Below are 20,928 nucleotides of genomic sequence, written 5' to 3'. Positions count from 1 at the left end.
TCCAGTGAGCTCAGAGTCTAGGATGTGCTGTGTTCTAGGACTGTCCTGATACCTGGCACACAGTGCCATGTACCTTAGGTTTTTATTAATGAAGAACTGTTCCTGGTGACTGATACCTATTAATTGAAATCTTTTTCATCCTGTTCATTTTATGAGGTTCAGAAAGATTGTCTGGGGCCTGACTTAGAACACAAGGCTATTGTTCATATCATCCTGAAAAGAAAGCCATCCTGTGTGTAAACCCTCTGTTGGCAGACATACCTGGAAGCACTGTCTCACTTCCTCACTGCCTTCTACTGTCTCCTCTGGCCTATGGGAGGGATGCTGGCATATCTTCCAGGTCAGGGGTGTCTTGGGCATCCCTGTCTGCAGAGGTCTCTGAAGGCCAAGGACCCCCTAGGAGTGAACCCTTCCCCCTGAATCCTTCCCTTGAAACAGCTGTTCTTGGTGAAGAGCTGTCCTAAGAAAACAAAACAAACCATTTTTGGAGAGTTTTTAATTTGGCTGGGAGGACAAAATACTGGCCCAATCCCTTTCTTGAAACCCTTGGGGCTAGATGCATTACAGAATTGAGAATTGTTTGGATTTTAGGCATGTTGTGTTGATGACTTCAGAGACAGAGCCTGCATTCCAAAGGTGACATTTAGCACCAGAACAGGAACATTCTTACACACTGGTTGGGTCAGGGTTTGCCTCCAAATGAACTGAGTGCCAGCTTCTGTAAAAACATTGGATCTTGGATTGTGGATGAGCAGGCAGCTTAGACCTGGTGTACATAGGAAGTGCCCTGAAAAGCCACCCGGTGCTTGGGCAGTTGACTCAGAAGGACCTGCTTTGTCTTCTCTGCACTGTCACTGTCCCCTGTGCTGGTCTCAAGCTCACATCTATACCTGGTTTGATCAGTCCTATGCTTTCTGTCTCTTGAGGAATCAGAAGTCCTAGAGACCTGGCTTGGCTAGCCTTGTTCTTGGGCCAGCACAGATGGCTGCCTTTCAGAGGAGTAAATGTAAATAATGGATAACATAAGGGAACACCTTGTTATTTTCTGACCACACTGCTCATTGGCCTGGCTAGGAGCTGTCAGGCTTGAGTAATCCAGTGGCTTTTTTACCTTTGTTTTCCTTCCTCATCAGCTAGTTGGGTCTGTTGCAATTGCAAATTCATGATCGGTAGGTCCAGCCTTATGGTTGGACTTATCCCAACAATTAATTAGCCTTTAGGCCATTATCAATTGTGATTGATCGATTGATTGATTTATATTTTAAGTGGGCTCCCTACCCAACCTGGGGCCTGAACTTATAGCCCCGAGATCAAGAGTCACATGCTCCACCGACTGAGCTAACCCAGCACCCCAAGGCTCGGAGTCTGATCAGCCTGTCTCTCCTGTGCAACTGTAGACTAGAGCTGTGGTCCTTCCCATATGCCACCTCTTACCATTTACTTTTATATTTAAATTAATTATAATTAAAGAAGGCATCCTTTAGCCACACTAGTCACATTTCAAGTGCTTAGTAGCCACTTGTGGCTGGTGGCTTTCATTAGCATAAGTCTAGAACAGTGAGAAAGTTTTATTGGATAGATAGATAATTAGTATATACAAATATATAAATCAGGTATTATGAAAGAAACCCAATGTCCATGATGACTGAAGAAACCAAAATGTGGTCCACCTGTACAGTGGAGTATTACTCAGCCATGAAAAGGAATAACACACTGACACACACTATAACGGGGATGGACCTTGGAAACTTTATGGAGAAAAAAAAAAAAGAAACTTTATGGAGTGAGAGAAGCCAAACACAAAAGACCACATATTCTATGATTCTATTTATATGAAGTGTCCAGAATAGACAGATAAAGATTAGTGGCTGCCAGAGGCTGAGGGGCAAGGGAACAGGGAGTGACAGCTAACGAGGACAGAGTTTCGTTTGGGGGTGGTGAAAATGTTAGGTAGTGGTGGTGGCTGTACAACCTTATGAATGTACTGAAAAGCACTGAATTATTCACTTTAAATGGGTGGGTTGTATGTCACATGAATTATATCTCAGTAAAGCTGTTATAGAAATAGCTCAGGGCACCTGGCTGGCTTAGTCAGTGGAACATTCCACTCTTGATCTCAGGGTTGTAGGTTTGAGCCCCACATAGGGTGTAGAGATTCCTTAAAACTAATAAAAACCTGGGATGCCTGGGTGGCTCAGTGGTTGAGTGTCTGCCTTTGGTTCAGGTCGTGGTCCTGGAGTCCTGGGATCGAGTCCCACCTCGGGCTCCCTGCAGGGAGCCTGCTTCTCCCTCTGCCTATGTCTCTGCCTCTCTCTGTGTCTCTCATAAATAAATAAATAAATAAATAAATAAATAAATAAATAAATAAATAAATAAAATCTTAAAAATAATAATAAAACCTTTTAAAAAGCTCAAGAACTGAGGGCTTTTGGTTGTAAGTATATAGCTCCAATAAAGAGTGAGCTAGGAACTTTAAGGCCTTAGTATGTACACAGATTCTTGTAAAGCAGCACTTTCTTGCAGAATCTATTACCCCGTTCAGGTTTTTTCTTATAGTTTGGCCATTGACTAAAATGATCCTGTACTTTTTTTTCTGGTTTGTTTTCTGATTCCCAACCTGGAATGCTAGCCGCCCAAAGCGCAGGTGTGTCCACAGTGTGGCCCAATCCTGTCAGGGGCCTGGCTCACGGTATATATCAGTGAACTTGGTCATGGCATGAGAGTGACCTTTTTTTTTTTTTGACAGAAAAATGTTCCTTTGTCTTGTCACTTAGAACTTAACATCAGTTCCTGGAATAATACCTTTTAGGGTGATTAGGACATTGGCTGATCTAAAAGACTGATTCCCAGCCTGGAAAATTGGGTAGGACATGGTTGATGTATATATTACCAGGCTAGTCACCTGTGTGGGATTTGGCAAAATAAAGGTCACACTTTGGACAATGGCACCCAGCTCTGGAAGCTTCTAGGTCTTTCCCCATGGCTCACATGTGGTATGTGTTCAGTTGAAATTAGAGAATTTCTTTGGATGAGAAATGAAATTGTCTATCGTAGACAGAAATCACCTATAAGTGTTGTTTTTTTAGCTATTGCTATTAACTGTTCTCAGAGCCTTATAGGAGAGCATGAACTAATTTTCTAGATCTTTTACCTAGCTGTGTTTTTCATTACAGTGTTTTGCTGTCTTTTCCTTTTGCCTTGTTGTCACATGCAAGGAAAATAAACCTAAACAAACTGCATATCATTTTTACTTCATAAAGTAGTTTATTACCAAACTGTGTAAGTATACTGAAATGAAAAATAATTTGCATATTTGGTTGAGCACTTTCAGCACTTAGGCTAAATAAGGATTAATTAGAAATTATGGGAATTTGCATAATGTTATTCTCCCTCAGTTTGATGAATATCTAGTGTGCATAGTAGCCATGATTTCAGATGAGTGTTTGTTAGGAATGGTCTCAATAAGGCTCTATAGGACTGAGAAAGTTCTGTTTCTTACAATGAGGATTTATCTAGAGTGCTGCTTAAATGGACTGACCTAGGTGACATTGCCTCACAGGTAAATGCAGGCAGTTCTCAAGACCAACAGGCTCTATTCAAAAGTGTCCTCACTTAGAATTAAAAACTCAGGACTCTTATTTCCAGTGAAACAAGAATATAAAAGGACCCTTGGGGGCATCTGGGTGGCTCAGTCAGTTAGGCTTCTGCCTTCAGCTCAGATCATGATCTCAGCATCCTGAGATTGAACCCTGCTCAGTGAAGAGTCTGCTTCTCCTTCTTCATCTCCCTCTGCTCCTCCCTCACTCGTGTTCTTTCTCTCTCTTGCTCTCTCTCAAATAAATAAAATCTTCAAAAAAATAAATAAATTAAGGACACCTCGGTGGCTCAGCGGTCAAGCATCTACCTTGGGCTCAGGGAGTGATCCTGGGGTCTGGGATCAAGTCCTGCATTGGCTCCTTGTAGGGAGCCTGCTTCTCCCTCTGCCTGTGCCTCTGCCTCTCTCTGTGTGTCTCTTGTGGATAAATAAATAAAATCTTAAATAAAAAAAAAAAGAAGGATTCTTTATTCTTTCTATCCATGGTCTCCTAAGGGTTGTTTTGTTTTGTTTTGTTTTAAAGATTTTAAGTGATCTCTTCACCCAACATGGGGCTGGAATTTACAATCCTGAGATCAGGAGTTACAAGCTCCACTGACTGAGCCAGCCAGGCACCCCGGTTTGCTAATGATTTTGATCATTAGTAGGTATTGTTTTTTTGTTTTTGTTTTTTTGTTTTGTTTTAGTAGGTATTGTTTTAATTGATTTTTTTTTCTTTTTGTAGCTTTTGAGTGATAGTTTTTCTCCTTTAGGTGGTTGAAATTATTTACACTGATAGATTTTCATTTACACTGATTATTTACACTGACAGTTTGACAGCACCTGTATGCAAAAATAAATCCTCTGGGCTATGATTCATATATTTATGTACATACATATATATACATAGATGCTGCTGGCTTCAGGTTGCTGGTCATTTAGACAGCCATGCATCTTTACATGAGTCAGCTGGGTCGTGATTTCCTTATGAGCTCCTGTCTTGAGGTCTCTCTATGGTGAGTGTGGTTTTTTCCGGGTCTCTTATATGAGCAGTTTGTTGAAGAAGGAAGCCCCAATGGTCTTCCTTGAGAGGCTGGTAGCCATAAAATGGCCTGATGATCTTTGGGGAGAGGTTTCTTAGCAGAAGTTCCTATTTCTGGAACATGATTCTGTGAGGCCAGGTGTGTTCCAAGGAGCTGGGGTGATGACAGCAAACCAGTGATGGTCTTTAATGAGCATGTCAGTTTCACACAATGATAATAGAGACAGACGTGCAGCTTCGGGGCTGTAGGTAGAAGTGGCCCTCTTCCTGCCTAATGGCACATCTTCCCTTTCTTGCTGGGAAAGAGTCTCAGAGGGAGGAATGGCTTGGTGCTCCAGGCCAGAGAGAAGCCATATTGGAGTGAGTGGGTGTGAGGAATAAGCTGAAATGGAGGATGACAGGGAGCTTCTCAGGGCCAGATTCTGAAGGATGTGGCACATTTGGGTTCTCTTGGGAGAGTCAGGCCACCTCCTGCTCTTGCCTCTCACCTTCTTTCAGTGTGTAGGCTCCCAGGGCGTCCTGCTGGTCATCCCACAGACCTGCTCTCCCTCACCTCCATGCCACCTCCTCACACCACCCAGTACCCTCCTGCATGAACAGGTGCCCCTGCATCCATTAGGCCTCTCCCAACCTGTCATATCCATGGCCACTCTGGGTACCTGTCCCAGGTGCTCAGAAACCCCACTCCTGTTCCCATACTATTGCCTTGGCTTCCTGGGCCCGGGAACCTGGTCTTCCTCCTCTGTGCAGACTTGCCTGAACTCCTTCACTCCCAAAATCCAGCACGGCACCCACAGCCTGTGTTTCTGCCGCATTTACTATGTCGCTAGGCATTCTCAAAGTTAGAGGGACCTGCCTCCCCAGTAAATGGGTCTTCTTGTGGAAATGGATCGCTCTTCTTTAAAACGCTGTTCTGCTCCTCATTTAGGATCTCTCCATCCCCTTGATGGGAGCTCATAGAGTGAGCCTTTTTACTGCACACAGGACTTTTCCTCAGTCTTGTCTTTAGGACCCAGGAAACTTCCACAGGGTCTTTCCAGCAGACAGCACAATCTCTGCCCCAACACTGATGACAGTAATGATGCGCAGAGAGGCAGGAATCCTGCAAATTTAGGGTTTACTCCCCTAGAGGGTTACTTCTGGACTGTTCTTCTGGGACCCCAGAGCTTGGATCTGGGGCTGGGGCATCTCAGAGCCATGCCAAAGCTTCTGGCAGTGACCCAGGCTCAGTCTGCTCTGGCCTTAAGAAGGGTTTTGGCTCACTACCACCCAGTACCAGTGTGAAATACAAGCAGGATGAAGTTCTGGGAAAAGAAAAGGGAAAGTAAAGTGGACATACAAAATAATAAGCCTAAAAGTCTCATTAGATTCAACAGACAAAATTACTCCATCACATTGCTATAAAAGTTTCTACATGTAGCTCTTTGTGTCTGTGTTGGCCTCTCCATGGACAGGTGACAAATCAGACACCACTTTTTAAAGAGCCCTGATCTAGATACAAACTGACCTAGCCAAGCTAAAATCCTCAGTAGTGCACCCACAGAAGAAGGGAGAGGAATCAAGAGGGGGCCCGGAGGAAAGGAACATTTGAAGGCAGTAATACAGTGGTATTAGCCTACTTGGACTTGCATGCATCCAGGTTCTTCCTCAAATGCATGTTAGGCTCCATGACATGCATATTCTGGAGCAGGGGTCAGTCATCAGACCAGCATTGGTAAATAAAGTTTTATTGAAATACAGCTGCTTATTTGTTTATTCTTGTTTGGGGCTGTTTTAGTGCTAGAACAGTGACTGAGCAGTAGTGACAAGAGACCGCATGGCCCACAGAGCACAAAAGAATTACTCTTGGGTTCTTTACAGTTTACAGATCTTGATAGGAGGGACTCTGCCTCTGGAACCAGAAGCAGGAGAGTGGGTAAGGGATGGCAGTTCCAGAAGGTTAGGTTTGGCAGAGCTATTCCAAGCTGTGGGAGGGAAGAATTTTGATGGGCTGCAGGTGGGGATGCTGGGGGCATTGCTGGGGCACCCAGCCTGTGGCTTGATGGGGTTTTCACAGCAGCAGCAGCTCCTGTACCCAGGAATTAAGGCTCAGAAACTGTCCATTACTAACAACAACTGCCACTGACCAAGACTGGATCAAACCAGTTTCCATGTTAGGGTAGGAAGATGCTGATTGTCTAATCTCTGCAACCATTTAGGGGGTGTGCGTAGTTTCCTGGCTCCCCAGGTGAGCCTATCAGATGAAATTACCCTGATAAGAAAAGACTCCTGGGTCCCGTGTACATGCTCCATTGGTGTCCCCCTGAGGGAAGGACGTAGGGGACACCCAAGGGATGCAACAGAATCAGAAAGAAACCATGAGCCATTGAGACTTTTCCTATAGCTGGAGTCGTTTGGGTTTTTTTTCTTGAGCCACTGGGTCCAAGTACAGAAGATCGTTCATCACATGCCACCCCTTTCCATGTTCCAATATCAGAGGCATTGTGTGAGGGAAGAAACACTCTTACACTCTCACAAAAGATGACCATGGTTGCTGGGATTAGCACTTTGCCAGAATTGGTTGTAGAATTCCCTTATTACCTTTGCTTCTTTGACTGCAAGAGAAGTTGGAGCCAGTGGGAGCTGAACTCGAGCCTGAGAATGAGGACAGGAGCATTAACCTCAGTGCAGGTCTCGGGGAACCCCACTGGGTCCACCCCAGAGGCCCTGTTCCTGCCAAGATGTAGCAGCAGGAGACCCCGGTCTCTGCTGCTCCCTGGGGGCAGCAGCAGCCACTAGTTACCCCAAAGCTTGTGCCCCACACTTAGACCGAGCAAAGGATAAAAAAAACATGGCGAAGTTTTTGGAAGCAGGAAGTCCCCAAGTTTTTCTTCCTAATGATTATTGTCACCCATGACTGCAAAGACACTAATGCTGTCACTTCCAGACTGGTGCTGCAGGTATGGGGATGTGGGGACTGGTGTGACCAGATGAGTGGTGACTGTGGGTGCTCAGCATGTTCTCAAGACTCTGGGGCTCACAACCCTAACCCTGAGGTCCCAACACCAGGCTTGGCCTTTCTGTTGTCAAAAAGCTCTTCAGAAAGCAGTTCAGTTGTCACTTCTCACTTGGCCTCAGTGCATCTTTCTATGTTGGGTTCTCTCAGCTTCATCCATCCAGGCAGTGGGTGGTGGAGACTCCACTGTGTGGGTGAGGGAGGCAGGCTTCTGAGGGGAGTAAGGAGAAAGGGAGGTCAGTGTTTTTGCTGAGTTCTGCACACTGGCAAGCTCCAGGTCAGGCCTGTTGTGGATCATCCCATCCCTTCGGGTGCTCAGAGCAACTCCATTCATAGCTGTGAGCTGTGGCCAGCAGGGTGTCACATTTGCAGCCAGGAGGTCAGGCCAATTAGGGGCATCTGAGGTTTCTGGGGGCTCAGCTCATGGGTTAGATTTTCTCCCATGTGGGTATGGGTCCTGCAGATGGCTGGACCCAGCCTCTCACCTCGGTGGAAAGAAGCTGGGACACAGTCTTGCTGCCAAATAGGACACTCCTGATTGGGCACAGGGACAGGCATGCAGGATGGGGGGAGTCAGGGTGAAGGAGGCTTCCCCTCCAAGCCTTCTGTCTCCCCCAGTAGCCATGTCTTTGTTCCATCAAGGAGAGAAAAATAAAGCAACTTGGGATCATGCTCCTATCTTAATCTACTTGAGGAAGCTTCAACAACAATTTATTTTCTCATAGTTCTGGAGGGTAGAAGTCCGAGATCAAGGTGCCAGCCTATTGAGTTCCTACTGAGAGCCATCTCCAGGCTTGCAGGCAGCCTCCTTCTTGCCTTACCCTCACACCCGATGTTGGGGGAATGGAAAGGCTCTCCCTCTTCTTAGAAGGCCACTGTCCTAGGATGAAGGCCCTCACAACCTCATTCAGTCTTCATCACCCCCTCCAGATACAGTCCCACTGGAATTAGGGCTGTAGCATGTGAACTAGGGGGACTTAGTTCAGTCCATAACATTTCTCTATGATTTCTTTTAAAAACAAACATAATGTATTGATATTCACAGTTTCCTTTCATTGTTTGATTTATCAGGTGCTCTGTCACCTTTAGTAAGTTGGGAACAGAAAGAAATCTGGCATTTGGCCCCAGGGTGGGGGCTTGGGGGGCTTTATTATAGATTGTACCTCCTCTTCTAAGTGCCTTGAGCAGACAGTGTCCCTGGGCTGAGCTCCTGGTCCCTGAGGCCTCCCAGTCGCCAGCAAGGGCCCTTGAGGGTGCCCAGGAGCACGTCTGAGATGCTCTGGAACAGCCTACCGGAAATGAGCTTGTTGTAATTGATGGCAGTGAGTATCTAATGACCATAATTAGGCCAGTTTCGGTGCCCTGGGAGGACAGACGCTCGGAGCTGAGGGAGAGACAGAGCTACACGCAGGGCAGTTGGGAGAGGGCAAGGCACATTTTGCAAGCATGTAAAGTGACATCCAAACATGTGTGCTCTCTGCACAGCCGCGTCCACTGCTATAATTGGTGGTGACCTTAGCACGGGGTCTCTTTTTTTTTTTTTTTTAAGTTTTGCTTTTACTCCTATATTAAGGAGTAAAAGCAAATTAATTTTGCAAATTAAGGACATTTGTAAAAATGTAAAAAAAAAAAAAAGACATCTAGTCTTAATAAAGCTTACAGGGTGTGGTAGCTTACCGTAGCAGCACCTCAAGACCTATGCCTGGCTAACACCACAGGGCCTAGGGTATGACAGGCATGTTGCCTCCTTATTCATGGACATCTGGGTAGTTTCGGTTTTTCAAAATTACAAACAGTGTAGGGAATGTGTGTCCTATAAATAGGGCATCTGTAGGTGTCAATGTTCCTGTAGGACAAATTCTCAGACCAGGAATTTGGAGATAAAGGATACGCACTTTTTCACTGTTAATCAGCATTTCAAAACTCGCCTCCAAAAATGGCTGTACCATTACATACCTGTAGAGAGATATGAGATATGAGAAAAGACTTGGGTATTCTCTGTAATTTGAGAATTTTCTCTGTAATTTCTCAAACTTTCATTTGAGTGTATTTTTGGTGGGTTGTTTTTTTTTTTTTAATCTCCAACACTTGGTGTGGTATCCAGCTTGTGATGGGCTCCATAGATGCTTGCTGTTGGATAAATAGCACAAGAAAGACTGTCACATGCCTGCAGCAGCCCAGATGCACATATGGGCACACACAGACACACTCACCCTCACATGTGCCCACACCTCTGCGTGCACACACCTGCCTTCACTAAAGCCTCACGTTCCAACCCTGACCACTCCTTTCCCTGATTCAACTGAAGCCATAATGGAAAGTGAAGAGGTAGCCTCTCCAGTCCTGGGCATCAGGGCATGCTGGGGCCTTTCTGGGGAGGGAATGGGTCCCATGTGTCCCTCTTGGCCTGCTCCTGATCCCCCTCCCAGACCACAGGCACTCAGGGAACAGCTGCAGAATAAACCTTATGCAGGAGTAGAGTATCTGCTGTGCCATCAAAGGGCCCAGCAGAGGGAAGGTTCACAAAGACATACGTGAGTTTAGAAGGGTGTCAGGCAAGTCTCTGAGTGCCAGGTGTCAGATTCTAGGTCTCACCTGTGGGAGTCAGGGAGTCGTTGACGTCTTTGAGCAAAAGATTGGCATGATGAACAAGTGTTTGAAGGTAGTCCGTTTGCAGGTGTACGTGATGGATGGAGAGAGGGATTTCCTCTGCAAATCATGGAGGGCATGGGAGGGGTCAACACAGCAGGACCCAGGAATAGTGTTAAGGGAGAGGATGGATGGTCAGTTGATTGAAGAGGTAGATTTGATAGAATTAGAAAACAGTGGAACTTGAACAGGAGGGCGTCCATTATCTACTCTGGGTGAGGAGAGATTAGGGGGACAGGGGCCTGAACCAAGACCAGGCAGTGCAGGTTAACTCTAGTGCAGACTTAGGACCCATCCAGGAGCCCCCAACCCCTGTAACTGCAGCTTGCGTCTGCAAGAACCAAATGGGGGATGTGTTTAGCCTCACAAGTCCCTGTCCTGGTGTCCTGGTAGAGCACCGGAACTAGGTTTCACATCCGCTGCCTCTTGGAGATCAAGGCAGGTTGTGAGAGAATTGGCTCTCCACAGTGGAAGGCCGCGGGGAGCTGATGGAGAGACAGCTCTCTCCGTCAGCTCTTCCAGAAAGTGCCTACCTGTGACCCAGGGGGATGGAGTAGGAGTCAAGGGGCCACACACACAAGGGAGATTCCTACAAGGATAGTTTTTTAGCTTCTTCAGTTATCACAAGTAAATTTATGACAGAAAAGGTCCATCATTTATACAAGGAAGAGGTGAAGGACAAGCCATACATAAATATCTCTGAGCGGGCTCCACTCCTTTTTTATTTGAGTGCTGGAGTCAGTTAGTAGCTGATAGTGTTAAAGAAGGCTGTTCCCAAGAAAACACTATTTTTTTAAAAAATAAAGATTTTTGTTTATTTATTCCTGAGAAAGAGAGAGAGAGAGAGAGAGAGGCAGAGACACAGGCAGAGGGAGAAGTAGGCTCCCTGTGGGGAGCACTTAGGCTTTCTTGGGGCAGCCTGGGTGGATCAGCGGTAAACCGCCTTCAGCCCAGGGCGTGATCCTGGAGATCCGGATCGAGTCCCACGTCGGGCTCCCTGCATGGAGCCTGCTTCTCCCTCTGCCTGTGTCTCTGCCTCTCTCTCTCTCTCTCTCTCTCTCTCTCTCTGTGTGTGTGTGTGTGTGTGTGTGTCTCATGAATAAATAAAATCTTAAAAAACAAAACAAAACAAAACTTAGACTTTCTGGAAAGTCAGATCTAGATGGACACCATCACCTCGTTCCTCACCCCACCACCCACAATGATCATCCACCCAGTTCTTTCTCTGTAGCTACAGATACTTCTTCAGTCACTGAAGAAGCAAACAAACTTCAGGTCCCACAAGACTGCCCCCCTCGGATCTGAGCCTCATTTTCCTTCTCTGCACTGCCTGGCTCCCACGGTCTCCTGGAGCTTTCTAGTCAGATTCTACTTCGCCAGATCCTGCAGCTGCTTTTGCAGAGATTAATGGCGGTCTCCTAATGACTAAGCCCACGTCTCACCCCATGACTACTTCTGGTTTTTCCTTGACCTACCTGATCATTCTTTTCCATCTCCTCATCTTTTCCATCTCCTCATCTGTCCCTTGTGTTGGTTTTCTAGCATTCGAGGGGCATGGCCTACTTCTCATAAGTATAGCTATGGGGATAGGTGGGTATATACAAATGTCCCAAGTACCACATGCAGATGACACACAAATACCTGTCTCCCACCCAAACTGGTCAATTCATCCCCAATTCCCAGTAAGCAGCCACCTCATGTCTGTGCTTGGGTGCGTCAGGGACTCAGGCTGGGTCAGCCTTTTAACCTGCCACTCTGCACACTGTGCTTGGGAGAATGTGCCATCCATGGCATTGTCCACATGAACTTGGGAATTGCCTGTTTCTCACACCCATATCTGGTGGTTAAGGATCCTGAGGACTCTCCCTCCGGAGGCCCTGCGGCTGCCCCGTATCCACCTGAACATCGGCAGCTCTCCCCAAGGCCTCCCTTGCCTGTCTAGCCCTGCCCCTCAGCAGATCACCCTCTCAGCCCAGCTGGAATGGCTTTTCCAGGTTTTAGGGTCAAATGTCTTGTCTCTCTGCTTAAAATGTCTAAGTGGATTAGTTCATCTTTTCTGGTACCCTCCGGATCAAGCTTTTCCTCTCTGACTTTATAGCACCAATTCCCCTCCCCAACACACATAGTCACAACAGATGCACACCACCACAGTATCGCACTGACAGCAGGCTGCCAGTCACATTCATGTCCATGCCTGTGCTGGTATGGGCATCTGGAAATGTGCACTCCCCACTCTCTGGAGGCATGGTTCAGGGCTTCGGGCTTCTCCAGTGCTAGGTGCCACCCCAAACTCGCCCTATCAAGGCCTCCTATATGTGCCCACATGGCTACACTGAATGGTAGCCTGTCTTCACCCCCTGGATTGTGCTCCTATGTGGCACCTGGACCACTTTCAAAGTGAGGAACTCAGTGTTTCTTACAGATAAAAGGAAGCCTTCGTTTCCCCTCTAGTGTTCAGATATGACACCAGTGCTAATAATCTGTTGTGATTGTTTTTGCTCAGACAGCCCCCAGTGATTCGGTCCCATCTCTCCTGTCTAGTGTTAAGCATCCATGGCATTCAAGAAGAAGGTCCCTCCAATGCTCAGCTCATGAGGTTGGATAACATGCTGCTGGCTGAGGGTGTATCCAGGCCGGAGAGGCGAGGAAGAGGAGGATCGGCGGCAGCGGCCAACACAGCAACACCAGGTGGCTGTCCAAATGACAATAGCCTTGAGCACTCTGACTACAGGGCCAAGCTGTCCCAGATCCGACAGATTTACCACTCTGAGCTAGAGAAATATGAACAGGTGATCTTTCTGCATGGAAGAGTTTTTATCATGTGAATGCGCATTTGTCAAAGCAAAACATGGAACGCTAACCACCTTTCTTTTGTGGCACAGACCAGAGAGTACATGCACTTGGTCTCACGGCAGAGGTGGCCAATTTTGCTGGAAACCCTTTGCATTCACTTTTAATAGCCAGCCTGTGTGGGAGCTGCAGGGGGCGGCAGGTGGCTGGTCCCACATGGAGTCCCGAGCCCACCAGCTGGGTGGTCACAGGCTGGCATGTATGTTCCCACCCCAGGCTTGCCGTGAGTTTACCACACATGTCACCAACCTTCTCCGGGAGCAGAGCAGGATGAGGCCCGTCTCACCCAAGGAGATTGAGCGCATGGTCGGTGTCATCCATGGCAAGTTCAATGCCATCCAGATGCAGCTGAAGCAGAGCACCTGTGAGGCTGTGATGACCCTGCGTTCACGGTTCCTCGATGCCAGGTCAGGCCCTACGTGCTTCCCGTGACCCTAGGGTTGGCTGTTAAGAAGAACCGAATTGCTGCTGGCTTGGGTTTAAGTTCTGGGGGCTTCCCAGCCTGTCCTGGGGCTCTAGCTGTGACCAGGGGTGCAGCCCTCACACAACTTTTTTTTTTTTTATAAATTTTTATTTATTTATGATAGTCACACACACACACACACAGAGAGAGAGAGAGAGAGAGAGAGAGAGAGAGAGAGGCAGAGGGAGAGGGAGAAGCAGGCTCCATGCACCGGGAGCCCGACGTGGGATTCGATCCTGGGTCTCCAGGATCGCGCCCTGGGCCAAAGGCAGGCGCCAAACCGCTGCGCCACCCAGGGATCCCCCTCACACAACTTCTTGAGAGGCAATCAGAAGTGCTGACTTAGGCACACCTGGGTGGCTCAGTCAGTTAAGCATCTGCCTTCAGCTCTGGTAATTATATCAGGGTCCTGGGATCAAGCACAACATCAGGCTCCTTGCTCAGTGGGTGATCTGCTTTTCCCTCTCCCTCTGCTCCTCCCCCCTGGCCGTGCACACGCGCTCTCTCTCTCTCTAATAAATAAAATCTTAATAAAAAAATAAAAGTGCTGACCTCTAGGAAATCACAGACGGGGACACAGGGACGTTATGAGAGGCCGGTGCACATACTGCCTGAGGCTGTCTGTCTTTGCAGGCGCAAGCGGCGGAACTTCAGCAAGCAGGCCACGGAAGTGCTGAATGAGTATTTTTACTCCCATTTGAGCAACCCTTATCCCAGTGAAGAAGCCAAAGAAGAGCTGGCCAGGAAGGGCGGCATCACAGTCTCCCAGGTGATGGGCCTCCCTGAATGTAGGAGGGCGAGAAGCTTGTGTCCAATGAGGAGGACACCCAGGGAAGTTCATTAACTGTATGGACTTGGACAGAGTGTGAAGTCCCTGAGGCAAGCACCAGTGGCACGTGGAGTGTGGCCCTCGTCACACTTGTATCACAGGGATGTTCTGTGTTGCATAAGGAAGGTTAGCATATTAGCATAAGAGAAGAAAGAGAACTTGGAAAAAAATTAGGACTTGAAATGATAGACCAGCTCTTGTGCCAAAGAACTGGTTCAGCTATCCTGGGAAAGGCCTGGATGTACACATGCTTGATTGTTTCTCCAGTGGCCCAGAGTGCGTGACCAGGGTTATACAATGTCAGGCAACATCTGGCTCCACACGAGGAGCAGTGGTACAGATTGCAGATGGGACCCGAACAGCCTTGGGAGAGCCTGGTAGCCTGGTCCTCCAGTGTCCTCAGTGGAGCTGGGGGCGAGAGAGGTGGTGCTGAGGGGACAATCCAAGAAACATCTTAGACGGTTTCAAGGTGGGAATGGTGAGGATGGGCAGCTCAGGAGCTCCAGTTAGGGTCAGGCTGCACCCCCCAGCCCCTGGCAGCAGAGCTGACTGGTGCTAATGCTAGCTCACTGGATCTCACCACCAGCTCCGAGGAAGCCCCCTCCTCCAGCTGTACAGTCGGAGGGGCTGAGATTCCAGCCCAATCTGGCTGCCTCCAGAGCCCATGGCCTTAGCCAGAGCTTTCTACCCTGGCCCAGGCCAAGTCCAGGCTGCAACTTCATGATAAGGGGCACGCAGGAACCTGTAGGGTCCCACAGGCAGAAGAACCTGCAGGTGCCCTGGTCACATCTGACTTCACTCACCCTGGACTGCTCTGGCATCCCCAGCACCAAGGCCAGAGCTGAAGGAAGGTGCACACCTCATGAGCTTCCGGGCGTTGTGGCGCTTGCTGGTCACCTTGTGCTGTCTTCTGAAGAACAGCCAGATTCAGTTCAAGGCCCAGAGCCTATGGAAAGCAGATGGGTCTTGGGTCTAGACTTCATCGAGCAGAGGGTCAGTTGCAAACAAAAGTTTGAAAAGCACTAGCCACATCCCAGTGACTCCCCCTCTGTGGTCGTGCCCTAAGATGCCCCCACACACACACACCAACCAGCAGCAGAATCCTGTGCTGGGAGCCCCTCCCCAGTGTGGTGCATCCACCAGGTCTCAGGACAGCCTGAAGTGGCTAACAGTGGAGGGGAGATTCTGAATTTAAGGTACAGATGTGCAAGCTGTGAGGTTCACCTAAGGAGAAGGTAATGGGGGCACCCTTAGAGCAAGGGGTGTCACAAATAAGGCCACAGACGTTTTCAAGCTAGAATCAGCTGCAGCTGCAGGCTGAGGAGGCCCGAGGGAGAAAGGGGCAGGTTGCTGAGCCACAGATGAGGTGACAAGTGGAGACTGGGCAGCAGCCACAGCAGGCTCGGCTGGAAGGGCCGGGCCAGAGGGACTGGGTGGGGGTGGCCAGTGGCTCCCTGGAATCCACACCGGCCGAGAGAATATCTGAGAGCCTGCTTGAGGTGCCCATGTTGAAGTGCTCCCCATGGAGAGGGTGGACACTGCTCTTTCCCAACCCCTGGGTCCCCCATCTGTCCAGAACAGGGCCAGCCTCCCACACACAGAAAAGCTCGCTCTCTGCCCTCCTAAAATGCTAGTTAATATGGAAAACTGCTTGCTGCCATTCCTCTGCAAACTCCATTCCACAAAGACATTTTAGCACATTCCTTGTAGGTGGGAGCCAAGTGCTGCTCTGGCTGCCCTCACACCCCGGGGGCACGCACAAGGAGACCCGGTGTGAGGGGCAGGGAGCGCACATAAGGGCTTTTTCTTTTCGTGGTTAACATGGAGAGGATAATGTGGAGCACTTGGGTAGGGACATTAAAGAAATACATTTTCAAGAGAGAAAAGGTCATCAAAACCCTGCCACTGTCACTCAACTTTTTTTTTTTTTTTTTTCTGTTCATTGACCCACACATATTTCACTGCAGGGCCCCAGGCCTTACTCTGGGGTATTGAAGTGTTTCCAGTCATGGCTGTCTCCACAGGAAGGTGCTGGTTAGGGGCTGACAGATTCTGCCCCCAGGGGAAATTTTCACTGTCATAACCCTTGGGTGGGGCGCTACTGGCATCTGGTTGGGGGAGATGCTGCTCAGCACCCCACAGAGTCCAGGACAGCCCTGAGTTAGAGAACGACCCCGGGGAGAAGCCCTGGTCAGTCCTGGTGCAGATTTGGAGTCAGCTGGGCTCGGCCCGCTCAGCCCTGGGCTTCTCCACCTGCCGAGCCTGCTTGCTTGTAGATTGGCTGTGACAGCAGCTGCCCCAGCTGCTCCGAGCACTAGACAGGCGCTTAGCTCAGTGTTCAGCTCCTCTCCACTGCCCTGCCAGTTCGTCCACCTGTGTCATCCTTTGATAAGTTGTGGATCAATGTGATCTTTCCTTAGACTGAATTCCCAGGAGTGGAGTTACCGGGTCCCCAGGGAGGCGTGTCTCCCTGGGTCTCACTTTCCCTAAAGAACAATCTGGAATCTAATCTGTTCCTGCCCCTGCAGGAAGAGGAACAGTGCTCCTCTTTCCACATGTCAGACATCCTGTTTCCTTCCAGCTCCTTCCCATCCCTGTTCCAGCAGCACATGGTAGGACAGGCCGGCTCTGGGGTGACCTCCACCCACTGCGGCCATTTCCCTGTGTCCATGGTTCAATCAGTGCCAGCTTCTCCGTCCCATCCTCTCACCCGGCCCCAGGGCTGCTTGTTGCCACTCAGGGATGTCCCTCCTGGGCAGTGGGAGCACAGGCATCTCAGAGAGAGCCCACCATATGTTCATGTTACCTCATTACTGGGTTAGCTTTTCCAGCGACTTCTTTCTCTGTGGTGTCCACAGGTCTCCAACTGGTTCGGCAACAAAAGAATTCGGTATAAAAAGAACATGGGGAAGTTTCAAGAAGAGGCTACCATTTATACTACTAAAATGGCAGTCGACACCACCAAAGTCGGGGGCCTGAGGAGCCAGGCTAGCTGCCCATCAACACCCAGCTCTGGTGAGTGAGGCTGCCCATCCCAGGCCCTGTCCTCACACATAGGCATGCCGCTGAGCTGCGCGGGAAGGGATAAGAGGGGCCGGGGCTGCCAGAGACCTCTGTGGAGCAGATGCCGGCAGGAGCTGCATTCCTGGCTGAGGGTCTAGTAGATCCCACCTGAGGAGCCTCTGTAACTTTTGGAGCTGGAACACTAGTCCTGATACCTCACACCCCTTCTAGGTTCCTCTGATCCCTTCCCACTGACCAGTGCCGGGGATGCACTTATCACCCTACAGACACTGGCCTCTCTCCGCCGTACTCCTGCAGGAGGCAGCTTGCGGTCCCAGGTGAGTCTCAAGGCACAATCCAAGGATGCCCTGGGGTCCCTGCTTCAGTGTTGGGGCAGAGACTCAGAGACAAAGTGGGTAGGGGGTCCTGGGAATGGGCCACCTTGCCAGCTACCTCTCAGCCTCCCCAAGGCTCTCTCAGGAATCCCAGCAATGAGGAAGGGCCCACTGGATACTCAGTCCATTGCCTTGATGACTGCAGGTTGGCTAAGCTGCCTCTGGGACACGATTCTGTGGGGCCCACTTTGCAAAGACATGTTCCCTTCACTCCCAGCCCCAGGACTCAGGAAGTCATGGTAGCTGTTGAGCTGTTGGGAAGGAGCCCTCCTTCCCATCAGGCATCTGTACCCGGAGGGGGTGGGAGGGGACAGACAGACAAGGCCCTGACCCTTGGGACTTGGAGCCCTACTAGGCTCAGACCTCCACCACATCAGTGCCTTGGCCTTGCCAGCCCAGCTGTCACCTCACCTAGGGCCCAGCTGGGTCAGAGTGAACATCCATTTTGGTGGCTGGGAAAATGAGCCGGGGATCATAAGCATCTCAGACATGCCCTCTGGAACTTTCTCAGGGTGTTGGGCTAGCCAGGATTAGGGGGCCCCATCCCTCTCCTGGCCCCCGGTGCCTCCCCAGCACCCTGCTGTCACAAGGGCCTGGCCCACACACAGGGCCATCCTGAAGAGGCTGTGAGCACAGTTGTGAGGTGTCTTATAGGTTCAAGGCTGTGTGGTATCCAGCAAGGCCTTAGCATACCTTTTCCTTCACACAAGTGTAGCCTACAGTGCCAGGTGACCCCCACTGATTTACCCCCTAATTGGTGCAGGGACTGGATGCCTCCTGGTGCCATTTGGCAGGACCTGGCACAGGGTCCTGCATGTCCTGTCACCACAGTAACCCCACAGCCCCATAATGAGCACCTGGGCAGAGCAGGGAGCTCGGTGGCTGGCTCAGTGCCTCAGGTGTAGCGGGTGTGAGTATGAGAGTGGGGAGCTGATAGACGAGGTCCGTCCTTACCCCTAGAACCAGCCCAGGAGATCTGGAGTCTCGTGGCTTCCCTGGACCAGGAGGCAGGTCCTATCCACCCAGCAGAGTAAGTGGGAATGTCCTTGGTCTGGTGTGGACGCCCCACCTGTGCTGGGGTGGGTGGGGCACAGATGCTTTTTTAAGAGGGCAGACCCCGAGGGCGGAGGCCACCTGGCCAGAAGCCATGGCCTCCACTCTGTGTGCCCAAGGAACATCTGGGCTGCCCTCTGGCTGCCAGTCCCGCACCTGGATACTAGCCTGTCACCTGTCAGTCCTGTGAATGGACCCCCCTCCCTTCACCACTCATGGCCTCCTTCCTGGAATACAGGCCTGTGGGTTTCCGAGGGCACAGTGACCCCCTGAGGCTGGTGCTCATCCCAGCTGCTGTCAGACTGATGGGCAGGGTGCCCCATGTCATGGTCCGCTGATCCAGTCACCTGACACTGGCCTCTGAAGCGCAGGCACTGGGGCAGCACCAGGGGACACGTGGTGAGGAAGGAGCTGCGGTGGGGAGGGGCAGGGGGCAGGGTCTACGGCCTGGTGGGGTCAGATGAGGTAGAGGATGCAGGCAGGAGGCCTCAGCCTGTCAGGGAAAGTGCTAGAGAGAGGAAAGTGAGGAGGAACTTGTGTGATCGCCCGCCAACTCAGCAGGGACCCAGCGAGCCCTCAGGGTCACGTGGAGGGTATGACATCTGGGACCACTGGGCTTGGAAGCCGCCCTCCGGGCACATGTCAGGAAGCAGAATGGCCCTGCTCTCGTGGGCTACAAACAGGACTCACCACAGAGCAGACCACTCGCAAAGAGCCGCTTCCAGTGGTGTTTTCCACTACAGTGGGTGGGGAGATCCCATGGGCAAACATCCCAAGGCTGCGTGTACCTGCTACTGTCCTTGCACGCCAGACAGAGTCCCTGTGCCTGGGGGCCATGGCTGCTACCCTTCTGGCTGCGCAGCCAGACCAGCGTCCAGCCGGGTCCCAAAGCCCCTTCCGGCTCTGTCATCAGCTCCAGGCCAGACCAGGCTGCCTCCCGCTCAGAGTGTGGAGAAGCCTCGGCTGCACCACAATGCCACATCTGTCCTTGACCAGAGCCTTGTCGGGTGGCCAGTGGAGGCCATTCTGGCCGGGAGGCTCGCCCATGTCAGGGGTCAGGCAGTGAGGCCAGCTGTGACCCAGGAGGGCCCCACAGTCCCTCCGCTGGCTCCTAGCTCCTCTCCTTGTTTCTCGGTTCATCTCAGTTCACGGCCTTCTGACCCCCAGTCTCTGTCTTTACAGGCCAAGGGTGGCTGGCAGGGAGCCGCACCCCCAGCGTCCACCGCTTCCCCCCCTGGAGACCCCGGCAGCGTCCACTCAGACGCATCTAATTAAGGTTTGGAGTCGACCAGAAAAGCGGACCGGGTGGCCTGCAGTGGTTTGCAGGCACCCGAGTCTTTGCTGCGCGTGCAGCTGATTACCTCAAAGACCCAGAACCGCAGCAGGTGGCAGGCGCCATCCGTTGCTTGCCAGCTGGGATCTGAAATGGGCTGAGATGCTGCTCATTTTCTCAATTCAGTTCATTTTTTTAATAGTAATTTTATGATAAGACTGTGAATTGTTTCTTCTAGGACTTGTCACAAATTCTCCCATTAAAATTTTGGACTTATTTTCATGTCAATGTTGGTCATATCAGGTTTGTTTCGGCGACCGCTGGCCGAGCGGGGTGGGTCGGAGTGTAGATCTGGCCGCTCCTGGGGTTCTTCGTGGGTCTGCTCCCCCAGGCGCTGCCTTCCCTGCCCTCTTCTGTTGTTTCCTTCCGTTTGTTGTGAGCTCCGGATTTTACTGGGGATGGGTTTATATTTTTTTTTCTGTTAACATAAGTTCTACCATCCTCCAATGACCTGTCAATACACTCCCCGAGCGAGAGGGAGCGAGCGAGGGAGCGAGCGCTGTGCTGGTGCAGCGCTGAGGGCCTTGGCATTAACCCCCCTCATTCCTGGGTGACCTCTGGCCGCCCCAGTTCCTCCTCTGCTGGCGTCTTCAGGTGGGCCCTGCCGCCTCCTCCCACCCTGTCTGGGGCCTGGCCCCTCCTCCCTTCTCCAGAGGCCACCAGTGCCTGCCAGTTCCCAGGCCATCCCACCCAGATGCCCTGTGACAGTCTGTGATGTGTCCCAGCTACATGTCCCTACTTT

The 20,928-nt window shown here is 50.5% G+C and overlaps 1 protein-coding gene across 2 annotated transcripts in view; it reads left to right on the top strand.

The window, feature by feature from the left end:
• Positions 1-20,389, top strand: part of PBX4 (PBX homeobox 4) — a 37,208-nt gene extending 16,819 nt beyond the window's left edge. For both annotated transcript variants that reach the window (XM_041760459.1, XM_041760460.1), the window contains exons 3-8: positions 12,802-13,049; positions 13,327-13,517; positions 14,207-14,342; positions 17,261-17,417; positions 17,637-17,743; positions 20,036-20,389. In XM_041760459.1, coding sequence (XP_041616393.1) covers positions 12,802-13,049; positions 13,327-13,517; positions 14,207-14,342; positions 17,261-17,417; positions 17,637-17,743; positions 20,036-20,128 — 932 coding nt within the window. In that variant the 3' untranslated portion in view covers positions 20,129-20,389. The remainder of the gene's footprint in view (positions 1-12,801; positions 13,050-13,326; positions 13,518-14,206; positions 14,343-17,260; positions 17,418-17,636; positions 17,744-20,035) is intronic.
• The last annotated feature ends 539 nt before the right edge of the window (positions 20,390-20,928 follow it).

The sequence above is a fragment of the Vulpes lagopus genome, chromosome 7 (genome assembly GCF_018345385.1).
Source record: "Vulpes lagopus strain Blue_001 chromosome 7, ASM1834538v1, whole genome shotgun sequence".
Lineage (NCBI taxonomy): Eukaryota > Metazoa > Chordata > Mammalia > Carnivora > Canidae > Vulpes > Vulpes lagopus.
Note: the sequence above shows the minus strand (reverse complement) of the source record. Positions and strands in the feature narration are given on the sequence as shown.